Genomic DNA, 19,789 nt, shown 5'->3' on the forward strand with positions numbered 1-19,789 from the left:
ATGCCGGAGACCTTGGATGTGTTGTCGTGTGTGCGTGTGCTTGCAAGCATAGCTGTGTGTGGGGGAGGGCAGGGATGCATGCCTGCGTGTGCTCCGTGTGTGTGTTTTGTGTATGAGCGTAGAGCTCGTTGTGATTGTATAATTGTGTCAGTGTGTGTGTGTGTGTGTGTGTGTGTGTATGAGAGATTGAGAGAGTGGCTACGTGTGTGTTCTTTATGACACAGATGATGGGTTTTGTTTACATGCTTCTGTACCCTTAGGGCTATGAGCGTTTGTGCATGCGCCGATGTGTCACGTTATTATGCCTGTGGGCTCGAGGCCATAGAGGTGGTGGGGAATGCATGTTAGTGTTTTTGGGCACACACGTGTATGATTTTTATGGTGAGGCCAAATGCGTATGCCTGTGCCAGAGACCTTGTGGCAACTGGGTGTGTCCCGAGTGTTTTTGCAAGCGCCTATGTGTCTCCATGCAAGGGATGGTGTGCAGGCCTCAGATCCATATGCACGAGTGTGTATGTAGTATGTACAGTGGGTTCGCAAACCGCTCGCCTGTCTGCGTGTGTGTGTGTGTGTGTGTGTGTGTGTGTGCAGGCTTGTATACACGTGCGTTCTTTGAGGATGCAGAACAAGGGATTTGCTTACATTCTGCCCTTTCCTCAAGGGTAAGTTTGTGTGAGTGTGCATGCTCCGATGTGCTGGGGTCAGTTGTGTATGCCTGTCTGCCAGAGGCTTTGGATGTGGTCTCTTGTGTGTGTGTGACTACGAGTGTCCCAGGTCACACCTGGGAACGTCCTTTTGAGTTGGGAACAAATGTCTATGCCTGTGCCAGAGACGTTCTGTGAGAGCTCTATGGTGTGTGTGTGTGTGTGTGTGTGTGCTTACGAGCACCTCTGTGCCTGCATGCATGTCTGGTGTACGTGCAAGAGTTGCAGAGATACATGTGTGTATTTAGTGTGTTCGGTGTTTTTGCGTGAGCACGTGTGTATGTGTGTGTCTGTGTGTTTGAAAGGAGCCCGATGGGGTGTGTTTGTATTTTCACTCCGTGTGTGTGTGTGCGCGCGTATGTGTGCAGCCGTGTGTGTGTCTGTGTGTACATGTGCCATCTCCTTTCTTTTGTTTCAGGGGCCAGGTGTGGGAATGCAGAGCCCCCTTCTGAGTGCCTGAGTGCCCGTGTGTCCGTGTGTGTGTGTCTGCATATCTGTCCCACCCAGGGAGGTTCACGCTGCTGAGATGCATATGAGGAAGCATCGCCCTTGACCAGAAGCCGTGAAAACTTCCCACGGAGCCTGGTGCCGGGGTGAAAGACAAGGTCGACTGAGGCCCCCGAGGAAAACCACTGAAATGTAGAAGACCGATGTCACCCGTGTTCCTGTATGTTCCTGTGTGGAGGCTCACGAATGAGCTCCTTCTCAGAAAGGAGCAGGTGGTGTGCCTGAGCTCCTGGTGTAAGGTTGGTGATTACGATGCTGCCTTGGAATCCCCATTGCGAGGAAGGGATGGGCCCTCATGCTTGCCCAGAGGTCTAGGACACATAAGCTCTGGGACGGCATCCCAGCGGGGGGAGGTCCTTCCCGTGCCGATGGTGGTGCTGGGCAGCGGGAGTTGATGAACAAAAGGCCAGCTATCAGGTCTCATGTCTTCCCTGGGGTAAAGACAGAGTGCAAGGCTAGGGAAGGATGAGCCAGCGCCAAACATGGCCAGTGTCTGGGTTTGGGGGATGGCGATGCCAGTCCTCCAGAGGGCTCCCTGGGGATGTCCTCAAGCACATCCACTGCACACAGCAGGGCTGGGCCTGTAGTTCATTGTCCCTTGGACCCCAGTGCCCGTGCTCGCTACCAGTCTGGCAAGGGGCCTGCCTCTTGCTGACGTGGTCATCCTCTCCGGCACAGAAACAATGCTGTGGAGGGAGTGGACGCCATGCCTGTGCCGTCACGTCTCTGATGTCGCATCCCTGCCTGGCCCATATCAGCGTAGCTGGGGCTGCATAATGACCTTTGGCCCTGGTGAGTCTCTGCTTTGCCACAGATGCGGGGCCGTTGGCCCGACTTGGATTTGTATGAATTTCTATCGCGGAGACAATCTGCCTGGGCCCTGGGCCCCGTGTTCTTCAACGTGGAGTGAGATGAGGCCGGGGCTGTCTCAGTAGTCTTCGAGGAGTCCTTGGCTGCCTGCGCCGTAAGCCATGTGTTGACGCATCCTTGGGAACAGAGGAACAGCCCCGCTCTTACAGCCGGCCAGCGAGGGGGAGGGATCTCCGGGGCCACGCCTAGGTCTTCAGGTCACTCATCACTCTCACTCGTCCCACTTTCAAATGCTCTGTGGCTACGGGACGAAAAGGTCAGTCTCTCGCACGGAGCGTAGGCAGGGGAAGCTTTTTAAAAGCTGCCCGTTGTGCCGTCGTCTACATGTCCTAGATGGCTGTGAAGACTCCTTACTGACCGGGGCCGCCTCGCGCCCACGATTGCTACACCCGGTTCCTGTGTAAGCCCCTGTCTGTTTCCACCCTCTCCTCCGCCGCCGTGACTTCCTCTGTGGCTGTCTGACCGGTGTTTTCAGGGAACACGATTGCTGACCTCTTTGACACCACTGGATGGAGCTCTGCTCAGCGGACCGTTGGCTTCCGCAATCGGGTGTGTGTTGGGGGGTCCCTTCTGCATAGGCGGTATGTCTTTCGGGCCAGTACGCCTTGCACCCTCTGTACGACCAAAGCCTCCCTCTGTGCCTCCGGCCTTCCTCGCTCCGTCGCTGTGTTTCCATCCCCACACCTGCACACTCGTGTCTGTCCTGAACTCTGTCCGTCAATCCCATCGCCCCCCTCGCTCCCCAGCTCTTCTTCTCCCCCTGGGCTATGGTGCTCTCCTCCCAGGCTCCCTGGCTTCCCCCTCTCTCTGTCACCACCGCAGCCTCCCCCATCTGCAAGGCTGTGCTGTTTCGAGGGCACTTCTGCCTCTGGACCCTCAGGACCCTCCTCTAGGTCAGTTTGGATTGCACCAGTCACACCACGCCGGGACCTTTTCAGGGACAGTCTCAGATAATTTGCCTGCTCGCCACAGGCGGCCATGCCTTTTGCTCACTGCAGGCGTCCCTCTCTGCACTGACAGCTAACGTGGGCAACGGAGACACTTGGGCCCACCAAGCAGCCTGCCCTTCATCTCAAGGAAGCTCCTCCTGCTTCTTTCGGCTCCAAAACACCCAGGACACACCCACCCATCCTTGGTATGTGAGGCCCTCCCATGAGACAAGGGCAAGGCTGGCAGCCTTGCCATGCCCCGCGGGGACTTCCTCACACCTCCGGTGGCGGGCGTCCTATGTGGCCCATGATCCCCCCCTGGCGTGCACCTGCATGAGGGGTGGTTCGGACACGAAGGACGTGCTGAGAAAGGACACATGTGCTGTCAATGCGCCCCTGGTGGGTGCGCCATACCCTCCCCGGCTGGTACTCCACTCAGCGACGGACCCAGACAAAGGGAGCACTCGGAGCAAAGTTGCAAGGAAGACCCCGAGTGCCCTTGGATGAAGGTCTGGCGGCGACGGAAGAGAACGCAAAGAGGAAAAGAGACACAGACGGGAAAGGGAAAGAGGTCGGGCAGAGGAAAGTCCAGCGGGAAAGGGTTTTCGAAGCGGCAGGCTCCCGGAAAGATGCAGTTGGTCCTCGGACTTAAAGTCTGGCCCGTTAGCATGCCTCCCAGTGCCAGTGGGGGATCTGGCTGGGGCCGGCTTAGAAGCTCTGTGTGCACCCTGGTGGCCAGGGACTGTGGCTCTTGGGGCCAGGGTCCTCCTGGCCCTCTTGATCCCAGCGTCCTGGGATGGAGTCCCACATCGGGCTCCTTGCTCAGCAGGGAGCCTGCTTCTCCCTCTGCCTCTGCCTGCCTCTCTGCCTGCCTGTGCTCTCTCCCCCCCTCTCTCTCTGATAAATAAATAAAATCTTAAAAAAAAAATTAAGGGCCAGGACATTGTGTGCAGATTCCTTCTCTGAAGGAAAGCTGGGTGGAACGGGGTGGTGCTGGGGTGTGGAGGGGGGTGGTCCCTGCACGCAGCAGCTTGGTGGTAGGCTCCTGGCTCCCTCCACCGCTGGATTGTTCCAGGGCAAAAGCCCGACAACAGTGACGCGGCACCGTTGGAGCACCAGCCGATGCCCCCAGGGCTTTCCCCGGGTTCCGCTAAGAAGCAGCGTGGGAGGCTTTCGGGCTGCGGGGAGACACTGGATTCAGCCGCTGGATTTCAAATGCTAGCGAGAGGCGAGGGGTCCCAGAGGGACGGATGTGAAAGGGACGAGCGGGACTGTGACACGAGGGCACCGCGGGAAGGCCTACGAGGTGTCTGTGTAGAAACGTTAGGGGTTGGGAGGCACGGAGGGCACCGCTGGGGAGCGTCGCGGGCGGCCTTCCTGGCTAGCTCTGGCGCCTGCAAGGGCCCAGGAGGGTGGTGGCCACGCCCACGGCCCTATCCTGGGCGAGACCCCGGAGCACCCCCATCCTCTTGGGGCTCCGAGTCTCTATCGCTCCCAGGACGCATGTGTGACTCCTCCCGGCACGCCGCGCCGCGCGCCGCTTGGTGGCGTCAGCCACCGCCCCGGGTCCCTGTGCGCATGCGTGCCCCAGGCCCGCGCACTCAGACAGGCGGCTGCTGCCCACCGCCGACGCCAGGCGCGGACCTGAACCTGCGGTTCCCGCCTCCATCGCCTGCCCTCCGCAGCTGCCTGGGTTGAGGGGCACGGCCACATGGAGAGGGAGTCGAGGTCCGGGGAAGGCGGAGCTGCCCCAGAATCCGGGACCACCTTGGTCCCACACGGGGGCGGTGAGGAGGCGGCTGCCCTCAGGGAGACCGGCTCCTGCGGGCACGCGGGGGCGCTTCTGGCCGTGGAGGCTGCCGGTTTGGTGGCAGCGGCTGTGCGGGAAGCTGAGGCCCCGCGTGGCCCAGAGGAGGCCGGCGCTGGGCAGGTGTTGGTGCTTGTGGTGCTGGATATCGTGGGGGAGGTGGAGGTGGTGGCAGTGGAAGACGAGGAGGTGCTGGCCGTGGAAGACGAGGAGGGGGTGGAGGTGGAATGCGAGGAGGTGGAGGTGGAATGCGAGGAGGTGCGGGCGGTGGAAGACGTGGAGGTGCTGGCAGTTGAAGACGAGCAGGTGCTGGCCGTGGAAGACGAGGAGGTGCTGGATGTGGAATGCGAGGAGCTGGTGGTGGTGGAAGACGAGGAGGTGCTGGCGGTGGAAGACGAGGAGGTGGTGGCGGCGGAAGACGAGGAGGTGCTGGCGGCGGAAGACGAGGAGGTGGTGGCGGTGGAAGACGAGGAGGTGGCGCAAGCAGAGCGGGTCGAGAAGCCGAAGGAGCTGTCGCAGGCAGAGCCGGTGCCGCGGCCCGACACAGCCGGGGCCGCCCTTGCCGCGCTGCAGGTGGTTCAGGAAGCGCTCCGCTCTGTGGATGTCCAAGCCACCAGGGCCTACCTGCGGCTCAAGCGCAGGATGAATCAGAAGCGGAGTGGTCACCTGGCTCGAAGGAGGGCCATCATCCAGGGCATCCCTGGCTTCTGGGCACGCGCCGTATCCTTCCTTCATCGCGCCCGCTCGGTTTTGGCCCCTGGGGAGGACAGTGGGAGCAGGGCAGCAGGGAGCAGAGCCTGAGCCTGAGCCAGGGGCTAGAGAAGTGCGAAGCTGGGCCGGGCTCCCCCAACCATGGCACCCACCCCTCCAGCAATGGGCACCTGCCAGCAGTAGGCTCTGGGCCAGCAGGGAGCGCAAAGCCCTGAGCCCTGGGTCTACCCTTCTACTGCACTGCCTAGGGGGCCGGGGTCCAGCAGTGGGTGGTCCGGGAGGAGGTGGGTGCGGGTGTGCGCGTTGGCGGGAAAGCCAGAGCCTGAGACCTGTGGAGTCCTCTGTGAGTGGAAGCTCCGCGCCAGTGCTTTGGGGCTGCAGCACCCCCACACGCCTCTGCGGTCCCGGAACCCGTGTCAACACTCTGGACCCCTAGTGAAGCCCAGCCCACTTGGCTCAGAGCACATGTTGGAAGGAAAGGATTTGGGGTAAATGGGGCAGATGGAGAGGCTGCACGCCTCGTTCCGTGTCCTTCAAACCGTGTATCGTTGCCGAGTTCCCGGAGACCTCCGGTTCTGTGGTGCGCTTGCACTCATTGAGAGTCAGTCAGCAGGCTGCCTGATTTCAGCGGGCCCCGGGACCCTGGACACGGTGCCCCGGGTGCTACCAACTCTGTCTCCACAGGCCCTCCTGAAGCCGGCCGAGGCCCCTGGCCCAGGTGTTCCCAGACACGTTTCCTCCCTCCCTGCCTCTCCCTCTCCATGTCCCCCACCCGCGCTCGCTCGCTCGCTCGCTCTCTCTCTGTCTCTCTCTCTCAACCCTCCCAGCCCTCCGTCTATGTCTGTCGTCAGGGTTTGGGTGTCTCTGTCTCTCTGTCTCCTTCCTCCCGCCGTACCCCTTTCCTCCCTTTGTGGCTGACTCTGCCAGGCCCTTGCTCGAGACCCTGGGTGTGCAGCCATGCTGCAAGCGAGCGGAGCAGCCCCCTTGTGGGCACAGAAGGTCCCTCAAGGGCCCAGGGCCTCGGGTGAGCACACAAGCAAACGGGGCCGTGAGGGGGACCGAGACCATCCAAACATCCAGAGTGGTGACTGACTGCCTCCTGGCCCAGCCGAGCACGGGCACAGGCCAGAGAGGACGTAGGCAGGGAGAGCGGACGGGCTCTTGACCTTGCCCTCCTGGGCCCCGGGAGCCTCAGCCCTGTTGATCCTCCAAGCCCTGCGATGCCCCAGGGCAGAGCATGGGTGACGAAAGGGCAAGCGCTGGGGAGGTTGGGACGGGGCAGTGCCTGCTGCTTCTGCACAGGCCGCCTTCCGTCCCTGGCTCTCAGTCGGGAAGGGCCGGGGCGTTCCTGGTTCTCTTCCCGGCGCCCTTGACGTCGAGGCTCCTTGACCCAAGGCAGATCCTGAATCACCCCCAGTTATCAGCTGTGATAGGTGACCAGGACACAGACATGCTCAGCTACATGACCAATTTAGAGGTTAGCCCTGGAGCCTGAGGCCAGCGGTGGTGCCTTGGGAGTGGGGGTGGAGCTGGAGTGGGTGCGTTTGAGTTGCTGAGAGTTGCGGTCAGTCAGTCACTCAGAACACCTAGGGTCAACGACCCCTCCCCCTCCCCCTTCTCTTGCTTTCCTGCGGCAGGTGGAGGAACTGGGTCGTCCCAAGTACCGCTGCAGGTTGATGTTTTACTTTGGGAGCAACCCCTACTTCCAGAACGACGTGATCGTTAAGGAGTATCACCTTAGCATCGGCGGTAGGTGTGGGCTTGAGGTGCAGAGGAGCTGGCGGAGGGCTTCCCGGCATGAGGGCCCGGGGGTGGAAAGGGAAGAGTGTGGGGTCCTCGGGCAGTGCAGGGATTTGGCACAGGAAGGGGGACAGGTCGTCGGTTGAGAGCGAGAGCTGGCGTGGGTCCTAGGCCTCGGAGAGCCTCCCTTAAGTTTCCTCGTCCCGCAGGATATCGGGAGACTCGTTGCACTCCAGTCCAGTGGTTCTGGGATTATGAACGTGGTGCTGCCAGCCGCAGGCGAGACCCCAGCGGCCTGAACTTCTTCAACTGGTTGTGTGACCCCAGCTGCCCAGGGTCCAACAGGATCGCCGGGGTGAGGCCCCTGCGCCTTCGTCAGCAGCGCAGATGCTGGAGTCCCGACTGCTGGGCAACGGGGTCGGGGGCCCCGTGCTCAGCTCACCTTTTGTCCCCTACCAGATCATCATCGAGGACCTGTGGCCCAATCCGTTGCAGTACTACCCGAGGCTGGAAGGCGGCGCCTGGGAATGAGCTGAGAGGACGACCTGTCGGTGAGGAGCCAGGAGGGCTGGGTCCAGAGCCCTGTGGGCAGGGGTGCCAGGGGACAGTCAATTTAGTGGCGGGGAAACTGAGGCTCAGAGGAGCTTGGACCCATGGAGCAGGGGGCAGGGTGGGAAGTGAGCCTGCGGGAACTCAGAGCGCACACACAGGGCCGAGGATGGGTCTAGTCCGGCAGGTTCATGCCTGCCATGCTGTCCTTCGGAAAACCCCTGGCCAATCCGGACAAGCAAGGCTCCCCCAGCCCATTTTCCTGAAGTGTCTCCCATGGCTGTCGGCCTCTCTCTCGGTCCTCCTGCCGCTCGTTCGGTTGGCGATGGCCTGCCTGTCTTTGGGAGTCGGGCTCCTTGTCCCAGCCCACTCTTGGACCACGACTCCCTGACGGCCGTCCACATGCCTGAGCACCGCGTGTCCTCCCACATCGTTCACATGTCCTTGGGAATGGTCCCAGGCCATCCCAAGCAGGGTCACGGTGCCCTGGCTGTGGAGGAACTGGGATCCCACGAGTACAAGGAATGCTCACAACATCACGTTCACTATCCCTGGCATCATACATTTTCACAAATAGCTAAGACTTTTGTGTGTATTTTCATGTTTCTCTGTGTGTGTGTGTGTGTGTCTGTGTGTCTGTGTGTGTGTGTCAAGGCATGGCAGCCGTGTGGAAGTGGACATCACAGAGCATCCGTGTTGCACCACCAAGAAGAATCTGATGAGGCCTCCACCGTTGAGAGACCTGCATGGGCTCTTCTCCGTGGTGCTCAGCCTGCACGGGACAGCAAAAGGGACAAGGAGCAGCAGGGGCAGCGCTAGAGAGGATCCTGCCCCTAGCTGCAGGGTCAGGGAGAAGGGCCATAAACAAGTTACAAAGCACCTTGTGTCCATGTGTGGTTTTATATTGGGGGCACAGGAAATGGCAAGGAGGCAAGAAGCCTGGTGGGACCCTCCAACCCCCATCCTGTTGGATTCCATGGGTGGGGTGATGGAGAGCAAGGGGCCAGGGCACAGCCGTTCTTGGCCTGCGGACAGAACCCCACCCTTCCAAGCAGGATCTGGCAGAGGAAGGGAAGAGGCGGGGCTCTCTTGGGAAGTCTTGTTCTGTAGAGCGGGGCACACAGGAGGGGTAAGGTGCTCCCGAGTGGGGCCCTGGGGTCCCCTGGGCTCCTCGTACCACCGTATTCACATGGCTCGGAGAGCTTTTTCTGTTGCCCTTCAACCTGGAACTGTGCCCTGCATTGCTGAGTTGCAATGCCATGCATCTTCTTGGTCAGCACCAGCGCAAAACCAAGGGTCGTGGGAGGAGCAAAGATGAGGCGGTCGCTCACGGTCCCTCCCTGTGGCAACAGATCCTCCTGCAGTGCAGGGGACAGTTCCACGGATGTGTGAGGGAACGCAGGTGTGCTCCATGGGATGGCGGACATCCTGAGTGTTTATGTGTGAGGGAGCCGCTGAGGGCAGGTCCGCGCCTGCACACGGACGTGTGTGTGTGTGTGTGTGTGTGTGTGTGTGTGAGTGTGTGTGTGAAGGGGCAATGGGGAATGGCCCTATGCCCTCGACCATGTGTATGCATTGTGTGCCTCCCCTCAGTAAACAATCTGTAGTGCATGTGTGTGTGTCTGTGTCTCTCTGGGGCCTCCTTTGTACAAGGGCTGGACAGCTATGCTGTGTGTTTTGGGTGTATGTTTCCATGCGCAGTTCTGTGTCCAGTGTTTGGGCTGAGGGTACATGAGTCCGTGACAGAGATAGGATGTGTGCTGGGAATGAGTGTGGGTTTGCATGGGCTTTTGTGTGCGTGCGTGCACGTGTGGGTGTGCTTGAGCGGTTGAGTGTGCATTTCTATGTCAGAGAGGTCGTGTGTTTTCCTCGCATGTGTCTGCATCCTCAGGGAGTGTGCGTTGGAGTATGTGTTTTAGACAGGTGAGAATGTCTGTGTGTCCACTTCTGTGGATGTTTATGGATTGCAGGGCACCAGGGGCAGACTTCTTTTTTGAGCAGGGTCAACTGTGTACGCCTATGCCGGAGACCTTGGATGTGTTGTCGTGTGTGCGTGTGCTTGCAAGCATAGCTGTGTGTGGGGGAGGGCAGGGATGCATGCCTGCGTGTGCTCCGTGTGTGTGTTTTGTGTATGAGCGTAGAGCTCGTTGTGATTGTATAATTGTGTCAGTGTGTGTGTGTGTGTGTGTGTGTGTGTATGAGAGATTGAGAGAGTGGCTACGTGTGTGTTCTTTATGACACAGATGATGGGTTTTGTTTACATGCTTCTGTACCCTTAGGGCTATGAGCGTTTGTGCATGCGCCGATGTGTCACGTTATTATGCCTGTGGGCTCGAGGCCATAGAGGTGGTGGGGAATGCATGTTAGTGTTTTTGGGCACACACGTGTATGATTTTTATGGTGAGGCCAAATGCGTATGCCTGTGCCAGAGACCTTGTGGCAACTGGGTGTGTCCCGAGTGTTTTTGCAAGCGCCTATGTGTCTCCATGCAAGGGATGGTGTGCAGGCCTCAGATCCATATGCACGAGTGTGTATGTAGTGTGTACAGTGGGTTCGCAAACCGCTCGCCTGTCTGCGTGTGTGTGTGTGTGTGTGTGTGTGTGTGTGCAGGCTTGTATACACGTGCGTTCTTTGAGGATGCAGAACAAGGGATTTGCTTACATTCTGCCCTTTCCTCAAGGGTAAGTTTGTGTGAGTGTGCATGCTCCGATGTGCTGGGGTCAGTTGTGTATGCCTGTCTGCCAGAGGCTTTGGATGTGGTCTCTTGTGTGTGTGTGACTACGAGTGTCCCAGGTCACACCTGGGAACGTCCTTTTGAGTTGGGAACAAATGTCTATGCCTGTGCCAGAGACGTTCTGTGAGAGCTCTATGGTGTGTGTGTGTGTGTGTGTGTGTGTGCTTACGAGCACCTCTGTGCCTGCATGCATGTCTGGTGTACGTGCCAGAGTTGCAGAGATACATGTGTGTATTTAGTGTGTTCGGTGTTTTTGCGTGAGCACGTGTGTATGTGTGTGTCTGTGTGTTTGAAAGGAGCCCGATGGGGTGTGTTTGTATTTTCACTCCGTGTGTGTGTGTGTGTGTGTGTGTGCGCGCGTATGTGTGCAGCCGTGTGTGTGTCTGTGTGTACATGTGCCATCTCCTTTCTTTTGTTTCAGGGGCCAGGTGTGGGAATGCAGAGCCCCCTTCTGAGTGCCTGAGTGCCCGTGTGTCCGTGTGTGTGTGTCTGCATATCTGTCCCACCCAGGGAGGTTCACGCTGCTGAGATGCATATGAGGAAGCATCGCCCTTGACCAGAAGCCGTGAAAACTTCCCACGGAGCCTGGTGCCGGGGTGAAAGACAAGGTCGACTGAGGCCCCCGAGGAAAACCACTGAAATGTAGAAGACCGATGTCACCCGTGTTCCTGTATGTTCCTGTGTGGAGGCTCACGAATGAGCTCCTTCTCAGAAAGGAGCAGGTGGTGTGCCTGAGCTCCTGGTGTAAGGTTGGTGATTACGATGCTGCCTTGGAATCCCCATTGCGAGGAAGGGATGGGCCCTCATGCTTGCCCAGAGGTCTAGGACACATAAGCTCTGGGACGGCATCCCAGCGGGGGGAGGTCCTTCCCGTGCCGATGGTGGTGCTGGGCAGCGGGAGTTGATGAACAAAAGGCCAGCTATCAGGTCTCATGTCTTCCCTGGGGTAAAGACAGAGTGCAAGGCTAGGGAAGGATGAGCCAGCGCCAAACATGGCCAGTGTCTGGGTTTGGGGGATGGCGATGCCAGTCCTCCAGAGGGCTCCCTGGGGATGTCCTCAAGCACATCCACTGCACACAGCAGGGCTGGGCCTGTAGTTCATTGTCCCTTGGACCCCAGTGCCCGTGCTCGCTACCAGTCTGGCAAGGGGCCTGCCTCTTGCTGACGTGGTCATCCTCTCCGGCACAGAAACAATGCTGTGGAGGGAGTGGACGCCATGCCTGTGCCGTCACGTCTCTGATGTCGCATCCCTGCCTGGCCCATATCAGCGTAGCTGGGGCTGCATAATGACCTTTGGCCCTGGTGAGTCTCTGCTTTGCCACAGATGCGGGGCCGTTGGCCCGACTTGGATTTGTATGAATTTCTATCGCGGAGACAATCTGCCTGGGCCCTGGGCCCCGTGTTCTTCAACGTGGAGTGAGATGAGGCCGGGGCTGTCTCAGTAGTCTTCGAGGAGTCCTTGGCTGCCTGCGCCGTAAGCCATGTGTTGACGCATCCTTGGGAACAGAGGAACAGCCCCGCTCTTACAGCCGGCCAGCGAGGGGGAGGGATCTCCGGGGCCACGCCTAGGTCTTCAGGTCACTCATCACTCTCACTCGTCCCACTTTCAAATGCTCTGTGGCTACGGGACGAAAAGGTCAGTCTCTCGCACGGAGCGTAGCCAGGGGAAGCTTTTTAAAAGCTGCCCGTTGTGCCGTCGTCTACATGTCCTAGATGGCTGTGAAGACTCCTTACTGACCGGGGCCGCCTCGCGCCCACGATTGCTAGACCCGGTTCCTGTGTAAGCCCCTGTCTGTTTCCACCCTCTCCTCCGCCGCCGTGACTTCCTCTGTGGCTGTCTGACCGGTGTTTTCAGGGAACACGATTGCTGACCTCTTTGACACCACTGGATGGAGCTCTGCTCAGCGGACCGTTGGCTTCCGCAATCGGGTGTGTGTTGGGGGGTCCCTTCTGCATAGGCGGTATGTCTTTCGGGCCAGTACGCCTTGCACCCTCTGTACGACCAAAGCCTCCCTCTGTGCCTCCGGCCTTCCTCGCTCCGTCGCTGTGTTTCCATCCCCACACCTGCACACTCGTGTCTGTCCTGAACTCTGTCCGTCAATCCCATCGCCCCCCTCGCTCCCCAGCTCTTCTTCTCCCCCTGGGCTATGGTGCTCTCCTCCCAGGCTCCCTGGCTTCCCCCTCTCTCTGTCACCACCGCAGCCTCCCCCATCTGCAAGGCTGTGCTGTTTCGAGGGCACTTCTGCCTCTGGACCCTCAGGACCCTCCTCTAGGTCAGTTTGGATTGCACCAGTCACACCACGCCGGGACCTTTTCAGGGACAGTCTCAGATAATTTGCCTGCTCGCCACAGGCGGCCATGCCTTTTGCTCACTGCAGGCGTCCCTCTCTGCACTGACAGCTAACGTGGGCAACGGAGACACTTGGGCCCACCAAGCAGCCTGCCCTTCATCTCAAGGAAGCTCCTCCTGCTTCTTTCGGCTCCAAAACACCCAGGACACACCCACCCATCCTTGGTATGTGAGGCCCTCCCATGAGACAAGGGCAAGGCTGGCAGCCTTGCCATGCCCCGCGGGGACTTCCTCACACCTCCGGTGGCGGGCGTCCTATGTGGCCCATGATCCCCCCCTGGCGTGCACCTGCATGAGGGGTGGTTCGGACACGAAGGACGTGCTGAGAAAGGACACATGTGCTGTCAATGCGCCCCTGGTGGGTGCGCCATACCCTCCCCGGCTGGTACTCCACTCAGCGACGGACCCAGACAAAGGGAGCACTCGGAGCAAAGTTGCAAGGAAGACCCCGAGTGCCCTTGGATGAAGGTCTGGCGGCGACGGAAGAGAACGCAAAGAGGAAAAGAGACACAGACGGGAAAGGGAAAGAGGTCGGGCAGAGGAAAGTCCAGCGGGAAAGGGTTTTCGAAGCGGCAGGCTCCCGGAAAGATGCAGTTGGTCCTCGGACTTAAAGTCTGGCCCGTTAGCATGCCTCCCAGTGCCAGTGGGGGATCTGGCTGGGGCCGGCTTAGAAGCTCTGTGTGCACCCTGGTGGCCAGGGACTGTGGCTCTTGGGGCCAGGGTCCTCCTGGCCCTCTTGATCCCAGCGTCCTGGGATGGAGTCCCACATCGGGCTCCTTGCTCAGCAGGGAGCCTGCTTCTCCCTCTGCCTCTGCCTGCCTCTCTGCCTGCCTGTGCTCTCTCCCCCCCTCTCTCTCTGATAAATAAATAAAATCTTAAAAAAAAAATTAAGGGCCAGGACATTGTGTGCAGATTCCTTCTCTGAAGGAAAGCTGGGTGGAACGGGGTGGTGCTGGGGTGTGGAGGGGGGTGGTCCCTGCACGCAGCAGCTTGGTGGTAGGCTCCTGGCTCCCTCCACCGCTGGATTGTTCCAGGGCAAAAGCCCGACAACAGTGACGCGGCACCGTTGGAGCACCAGCCGATGCCCCCAGGGCTTTCCCCGGGTTCCGCTAAGAAGCAGCGTGGGAGGCTTTCGGGCTGCGGGGAGACACTGGATTCAGCCGCTGGATTTCAAATGCTAGCGAGAGGCGAGGGGTCCCAGAGGGACGGATGTGAAAGGGACGAGCGGGACTGTGACACGAGGGCACCGCGGGAAGGCCTACGAGGTGTCTGTGTAGAAACGTTAGGGGTTGGGAGGCACGGAGGGCACCGCTGGGGAGCGTCGCGGGCGGCCTTCCTGGCTAGCTCTGGCGCCTGCAAGGGCCCAGGAGGGTGGTGGCCACGCCCACGGCCCTATCCTGGGCGAGACCCCGGAGCACCCCCATCCTCTTGGGGCTCCGAGTCTCTATCGCTCCCAGGACGCATGTGTGACTCCTCCCGGCACGCCGCGCCGCGCGCCGCTTGGTGGCGTCAGCCACCGCCCCGGGTCCCTGTGCGCATGCGTGCCCCAGGCCCGCGCACTCAGACAGGCGGCTGCTGCCCACCGCCGACGCCAGGCGCGGACCTGAACCTGCGGTTCCCGCCTCCATCGCCTGCCCTCCGCAGCTGCCTGGGTTGAGGGGCACGGCCACATGGAGAGGGAGTCGAGGTCCGGGGAAGGCGGAGCTGCCCCAGAATCCGGGACCACCTTGGTCCCACACGGGGGCGGTGAGGAGGCGGCTGCCCTCAGGGAGACCGGCTCCTGCGGGCACGCGGGGGCGCTTCTGGCCGTGGAGGCTGCCGGTTTGGTGGCAGCGGCTGTGCGGGAAGCTGAGGCCCCGCGTGGCCCAGAGGAGGCCGGCGCTGGGCAGGTGTTGGTGCTTGTGGTGCTGGATATCGTGGGGGAGGTGGAGGTGGTGGCAGTGGAAGACGAGGAGGTGCTGGCCGTGGAAGACGAGGAGGGGGTGGAGGTGGAATGCGAGGAGGTGGAGGTGGAATGCGAGGAGGTGCGGGCGGTGGAAGACGTGGAGGTGCTGGCAGTTGAAGACGAGCAGGTGCTGGCCGTGGAAGACGAGGAGGTGCTGGATGTGGAATGCGAGGAGCTGGTGGTGGTGGAAGACGAGGAGGTGCTGGCGGTGGAAGACGAGGAGGTGGTGGCGGCGGAAGACGAGGAGGTGCTGGCGGCGGAAGACGAGGAGGTGGTGGCGGTGGAAGACGAGGAGGTGGCGCAAGCAGAGCGGGTCGAGAAGCCGAAGGAGCTGTCGCAGGCAGAGCCGGTGCCGCGGCCCGACACAGCCGGGGCCGCCCTTGCCGCGCTGCAGGTGGTTCAGGAAGCGCTCCGCTCTGTGGATGTCCAAGCCACCAGGGCCTACCTGCGGCTCAAGCGCAGGATGAATCAGAAGCGGAGTGGTCACCTGGCTCGAAGGAGGGCCATCATCCAGGGCATCCCTGGCTTCTGGGCACGCGCCGTATCCTTCCTTCATCGCGCCCGCTCGGTTTTGGCCCCTGGGGAGGACAGTGGGAGCAGGGCAGCAGGGAGCAGAGCCTGAGCCTGAGCCAGGGGCTAGAGAAGTGCGAAGCTGGGCCGGGCTCCCCCAACCATGGCACCCACCCCTCCAGCAATGGGCACCTGCCAGCAGTAGGCTGCTGGGCCAGCAGGGAGCGCAAAGCCCTGAGCCCTGGGTCTACCCTTCTACTGCACTGCCTAGGGGGCCGGGGTCCAGCAGTGGGTGGTCCGGGAGGAGGTGGGTGCGGGTGTGCGCGTTGGCGGGAAAGCCAGAGCCTGAGACCTGTGGAGTCCTCTGTGAGTGGAAGCTCCGCGCCAGTGCTTTGGGGCTGCAGCACCCCCACACGCCTCTGCGGTCCCGGAACCCGTGTCAACACTCTGGACCCCTAGTGAAGCCCAGCCCACTTGGCTCAGAGCACATGTTGGAAGGAAAGGATTTGGGGTAAATGGGGCAGATGGAGAGGCTGCACGCCTCGTTCCGTGTCCTTCAAACCGTGTATCGTTGCCGAGTTCCCGGAGACCTCCGGTTCTGTGGTGCGCTTGCACTCATTGAGAGTCAGTCAGCAGGCTGCCTGATTTCAGCGGGCCCCGGGACCCTGGACACGGTGCCCCGGGTGCTACCAACTCTGTCTCCACAGGCCCTCCTGAAGCCGGCCGAGGCCCCTGGCCCAGGTGTTCCCAGACACGTTTCCTCCCTCCCTGCCTCTCCCTCTCCATGTCCCCCACCCGCGCTCGCTCGCTCGCTCGCTCTCTCTCTGTCTCTCTCTCTCAACCCTCCCAGCCCTCCGTCTATGTCTGTCGTCAGGGTTTGGGTGTCTCTGTCTCTCTGTCTCCTTCCTCCCGCCGTACCCCTTTCCTCCCTTTGTGGCTGACTCTGCCAGGCCCTTGCTCGAGACCCTGGGCGTGCAGCCATGCTGCAAGCGAGCGGAGCAGCCCCCTTGTGGGCACAGAAGGTCCCTCAAGGGCCCAGGGCCTCGGGTGAGCACACAAGCAAACGGGGCCGTGAGGGGGACCGAGACCATCCAAACATCCAGAGTGGTGACTGACTGCCTCCTGGCCCAGCCGAGCACGGGCACAGGCCAGAGAGGACGTAGGCAGGGAGAGCGGACGGGCTCTTGACCTTGCCCTCCTGGGCCCCGGGAGCCTCAGCCCTGTTGATCCTCCAAGCCCTGCGATGCCCCAGGGCAGAGCATGGGTGACGAAAGGGCAAGCGCTGGGGAGGTTGGGACGGGGCAGTGCCTGCTGCTTCTGCACAGGCCGCCTTCCGTCCCTGGCTCTCAGTCGGGAAGGGCCGGGGCGTTCCTGGTTCTCTTTCCGGCGCCCTTGACGTCGAGGCTCCTTGACCCAAGGCAGATCCTGAATCACCCCCAGTTATCAGCTGTGATAGGTGACCAGGACACAGACATGCTCAGCTACATGACCAATTTAGAGGTTAGCCCTGGAGCCTGAGGCCAGCGGTGGTGCCTTGGGAGTGGGGGTGGAGCTGGAGTGGGTGCGTTTGAGTTGCTGAGAGTTGCGGTCAGTCAGTCACGCAGAACACCTAGGGTCAACGACCCCTCCCCCTCCCCCTTCTCTTGCTTTCCTGCGGCAGGTGGAGGAACTGGGTCGTCCCAAGTACCGCTGCAGGTTGATGTTTTACTTTGGGAGCAACCCCTACTTCCAGAACGACGTGATCGTTAAGGAGTATCACCTTAGCATCGGCGGTAGGTGTGGGCTTGAGGTGCAGAGGAGCTGGCGGAGGGCTTCCCGGCATGAGGGCCCGGGGGTGGAAAGGGAAGAGTGTGGGGTCCTCGGGCAGTGCAGGGATTTGGCACAGGAAGGGGGACAGGTCGTCGGTTGAGAGCGAGAGCTGGCGTGGGTCCTAGGCCTCGGAGAGCCTCCCTTAAGTTTCCTCGTCCCGCAGGATATCGGGAGACTCGTTGCACTCCAGTCCAGTGGTTCTGGGATTATGAACGTGGTGCTGCCAGCCGCAGGCGAGACCCCAGCGGCCTGAACTTCTTCAACTGGTTGTGTGACCCCAGCTGCCCAGGGTCCAACAGGATCGCCGGGGTGAGGCCCCTGCGCCTTCGTCAGCAGCGCAGATGCTGGAGTCCCGACTGCTGGGCAACGGGGTCGGGGGCCCCGTGCTCAGCTCACCTTTTGTCCCCTACCAGATCATCATCGAGGACCTGTGGCCCAATCCGTTGCAGTACTACCCGAGGCTGGAAGGCGGCGCCTGGGAATGAGCTGAGAGGACGACCTGTCGGTGAGGAGCCAGGAGGGCTGGGTCCAGAGCCCTGTGGGCAGGGGTGCCAGGGGACAGTCAATTTAGTGGCGGGGAAACTGAGGCTCAGAGGAGCTTGGACCCATGGAGCAGGGGGCAGGGTGGGAAGTGAGCCTGCGGGAACTCAGAGCGCACACACAGGGCCGAGGATGGGTCTAGTCCGGCAGGTTCATGCCTGCCATGCTGTCCTTCGGAAAACCCCTGGCCAATCCGGACAAGCAAGGCTCCCCCAGCCCATTTTCCTGAAGTGTCTCCCATGGCTGTCGGCCTCTCTCTCGGTCCTCCTGCCGCTCGTTCGGTTGGCGATGGCCTGCCTGTCTTTGGGAGTCGGGCTCCTTGTCCCAGCCCACTCTTGGACCACGACTCCCTGACGGCCGTCCACATGCCTGAGCACCGCGTGTCCTCCCACATCGTTCACATGTCCTTGGGAATGGTCCCAGGCCATCCCAAGCAGGGTCACGGTGCCCTGGCTGTGGAGGAACTGGGATCCCACGAGTACAAGGAATGCTCACAACATCACGTTCACTATCCCTGGCATCATACATTTTCACAAATAGCTAAGACTTTTGTGTGTATTTTCATGTTTCTCTGTGTGTGTGTGTGTGTGTCTGTGTGTCTGTGTGTGTGTGTCAAGGCATGGCAGCCGTGTGGAAGTGGACATCACAGAGCATCCGTGTTGCACCACCAAGAAGAATCTGATGAGGCCTCCACCGTTGAGAGACCTGCATGGGCTCTTCTCCGTGGTGCTCAGCCTGCACGGGACAGCAAAAGGGACAAGGAGCAGCAGGGGCAGCGCTAGAGAGGATCCTGCCCCTAGCTGCAGGGTCAGGGAGAAGGGCCATAAACAAGTTACAAAGCACCTTGTGTCCATGTGTGGTTTTATATTGGGGGCACAGGAAATGGCAAGGAGGCAAGAAGCCTGGTGGGACCCTCCAACCCCCATCCTGTTGGATTCCATGGGTGGGGTGATGGAGAGCAAGGGGCCAGGGCACAGCCGTTCTTGGCCTGCGGACAGAACCCCACCCTTCCAAGCAGGATCTGGCAGAGGAAGGGAAGAGGCGGGGCTCTCTTGGGAAGTCTTGTTCTGTAGAGCGGGGCACACAGGAGGGGTAAGGTGCTCCCGAGTGGGGCCCTGGGGTCCCCTGGGCTCCTCGTACCACCGTATTCACATGGCTCGGAGAGCTTTTTCTGTTGCCCTTCAACCTGGAACTGTGCCCTGCATTGCTGAGTTGCAATGCCATGCATCTTCTTGGTCAGCACCAGCGCAAAACCAAGGGTCGTGGGAGGAGCAAAGATGAGGCGGTCGCTCACGGTCCCTCCCTGTGGCAACAGATCCTCCTGCAGTGCAGGGGACAGTTCCACGGATGTGTGAGGGAACGCAGGTGTGCTCCATGGGATGGCGGACATCCTGAGTGTTTATGTGTGAGGGAGCCGCTGAGGGCAGGTCCGCGCCTGCACACGGACGTGTGTGTGTGTGTGTGTGTGTGTGTGTGTGTGTGAGTGTGTGTGTGAAGGGGCAATGGGGAATGGCCCTATGCCCTCGACCATGTGTATGCATTGTGTGCCTCCCCTCAGTAAACAATCTGTAGTGCATGTGTGTGTGTCTGTGTCTCTCTGGGGCCTCCTTTGTACAAGGGCTGGACAGCTATGCTGTGTGTTTTGGGTGTATGTTTCCATGCGCAGTTCTGTGTCCAGTGTTTGGGCTGAGGGTACATGAGTCCGTGACAGAGATAGGATGTGTGCTGGGAATGAGTGTGGGTTTGCATGGGCTTTTGTGTGCGTGCGTGCACGTGTGGGTGTGCTTGAGCGGTTGAGTGTGCATTTCTATGTCAGAGAGGTCGTGTGTTTTCCTCGCATGTGTCTGCATCCTCAGGGAGTGTGCGTTGGAGTATGTGTTTTAGACAGGTGAGAATGTCTGTGTGTCCACTTCTGTGGATGTTTATGGATTGCAGGGCACCAGGGGCAGACTTCTTTTTTGAGCAGGGTCAACTGTGTACGCCTATGCCGGAGACCTTGGATGTGTTGTCGTGTGTGCGTGTGCTTGCAAGCATAGCTGTGTGTGGGGGAGGGCAGGGATGCATGCCTGCGTGTGCTCCGTGTG

The 19,789-nt window shown here is 60.4% G+C and overlaps 2 protein-coding genes across 2 annotated transcripts; both read left to right on the forward strand.

Moving 5' to 3' along the window:
- Positions 1-5,459: 5,459 nt before the first annotated feature.
- Positions 5,460-7,267, forward strand: LOC131822463 (testis-specific Y-encoded protein 3-like; the record flags this gene model as incomplete). The annotated part of the gene is made up of 3 exons (XM_059158781.1): positions 5,460-5,537; positions 6,928-7,005; positions 7,166-7,267. Coding segments are annotated over exons 1-3 (258 nt in total), but the record flags the coding sequence as incomplete, so codon positions are not given.
- An 8,042-nt stretch (positions 7,268-15,309) lies between these two features.
- LOC131822467 (testis-specific Y-encoded protein 3-like) lies at positions 15,310-17,118 on the forward strand (the record flags this gene model as incomplete). Its single annotated transcript, XM_059158784.1, has 3 exons — positions 15,310-15,387; positions 16,779-16,856; positions 17,017-17,118. Coding segments are annotated over exons 1-3 (258 nt in total), but the record flags the coding sequence as incomplete, so codon positions are not given.
- Positions 17,119-19,789: the final 2,671 nt, after the last annotated feature.

The sequence above is a fragment of the Mustela lutreola genome, chromosome Y, assembly GCF_030435805.1.
Source record: "Mustela lutreola isolate mMusLut2 chromosome Y, mMusLut2.pri, whole genome shotgun sequence".
NCBI lineage: Eukaryota > Metazoa > Chordata > Mammalia > Carnivora > Mustelidae > Mustela > Mustela lutreola.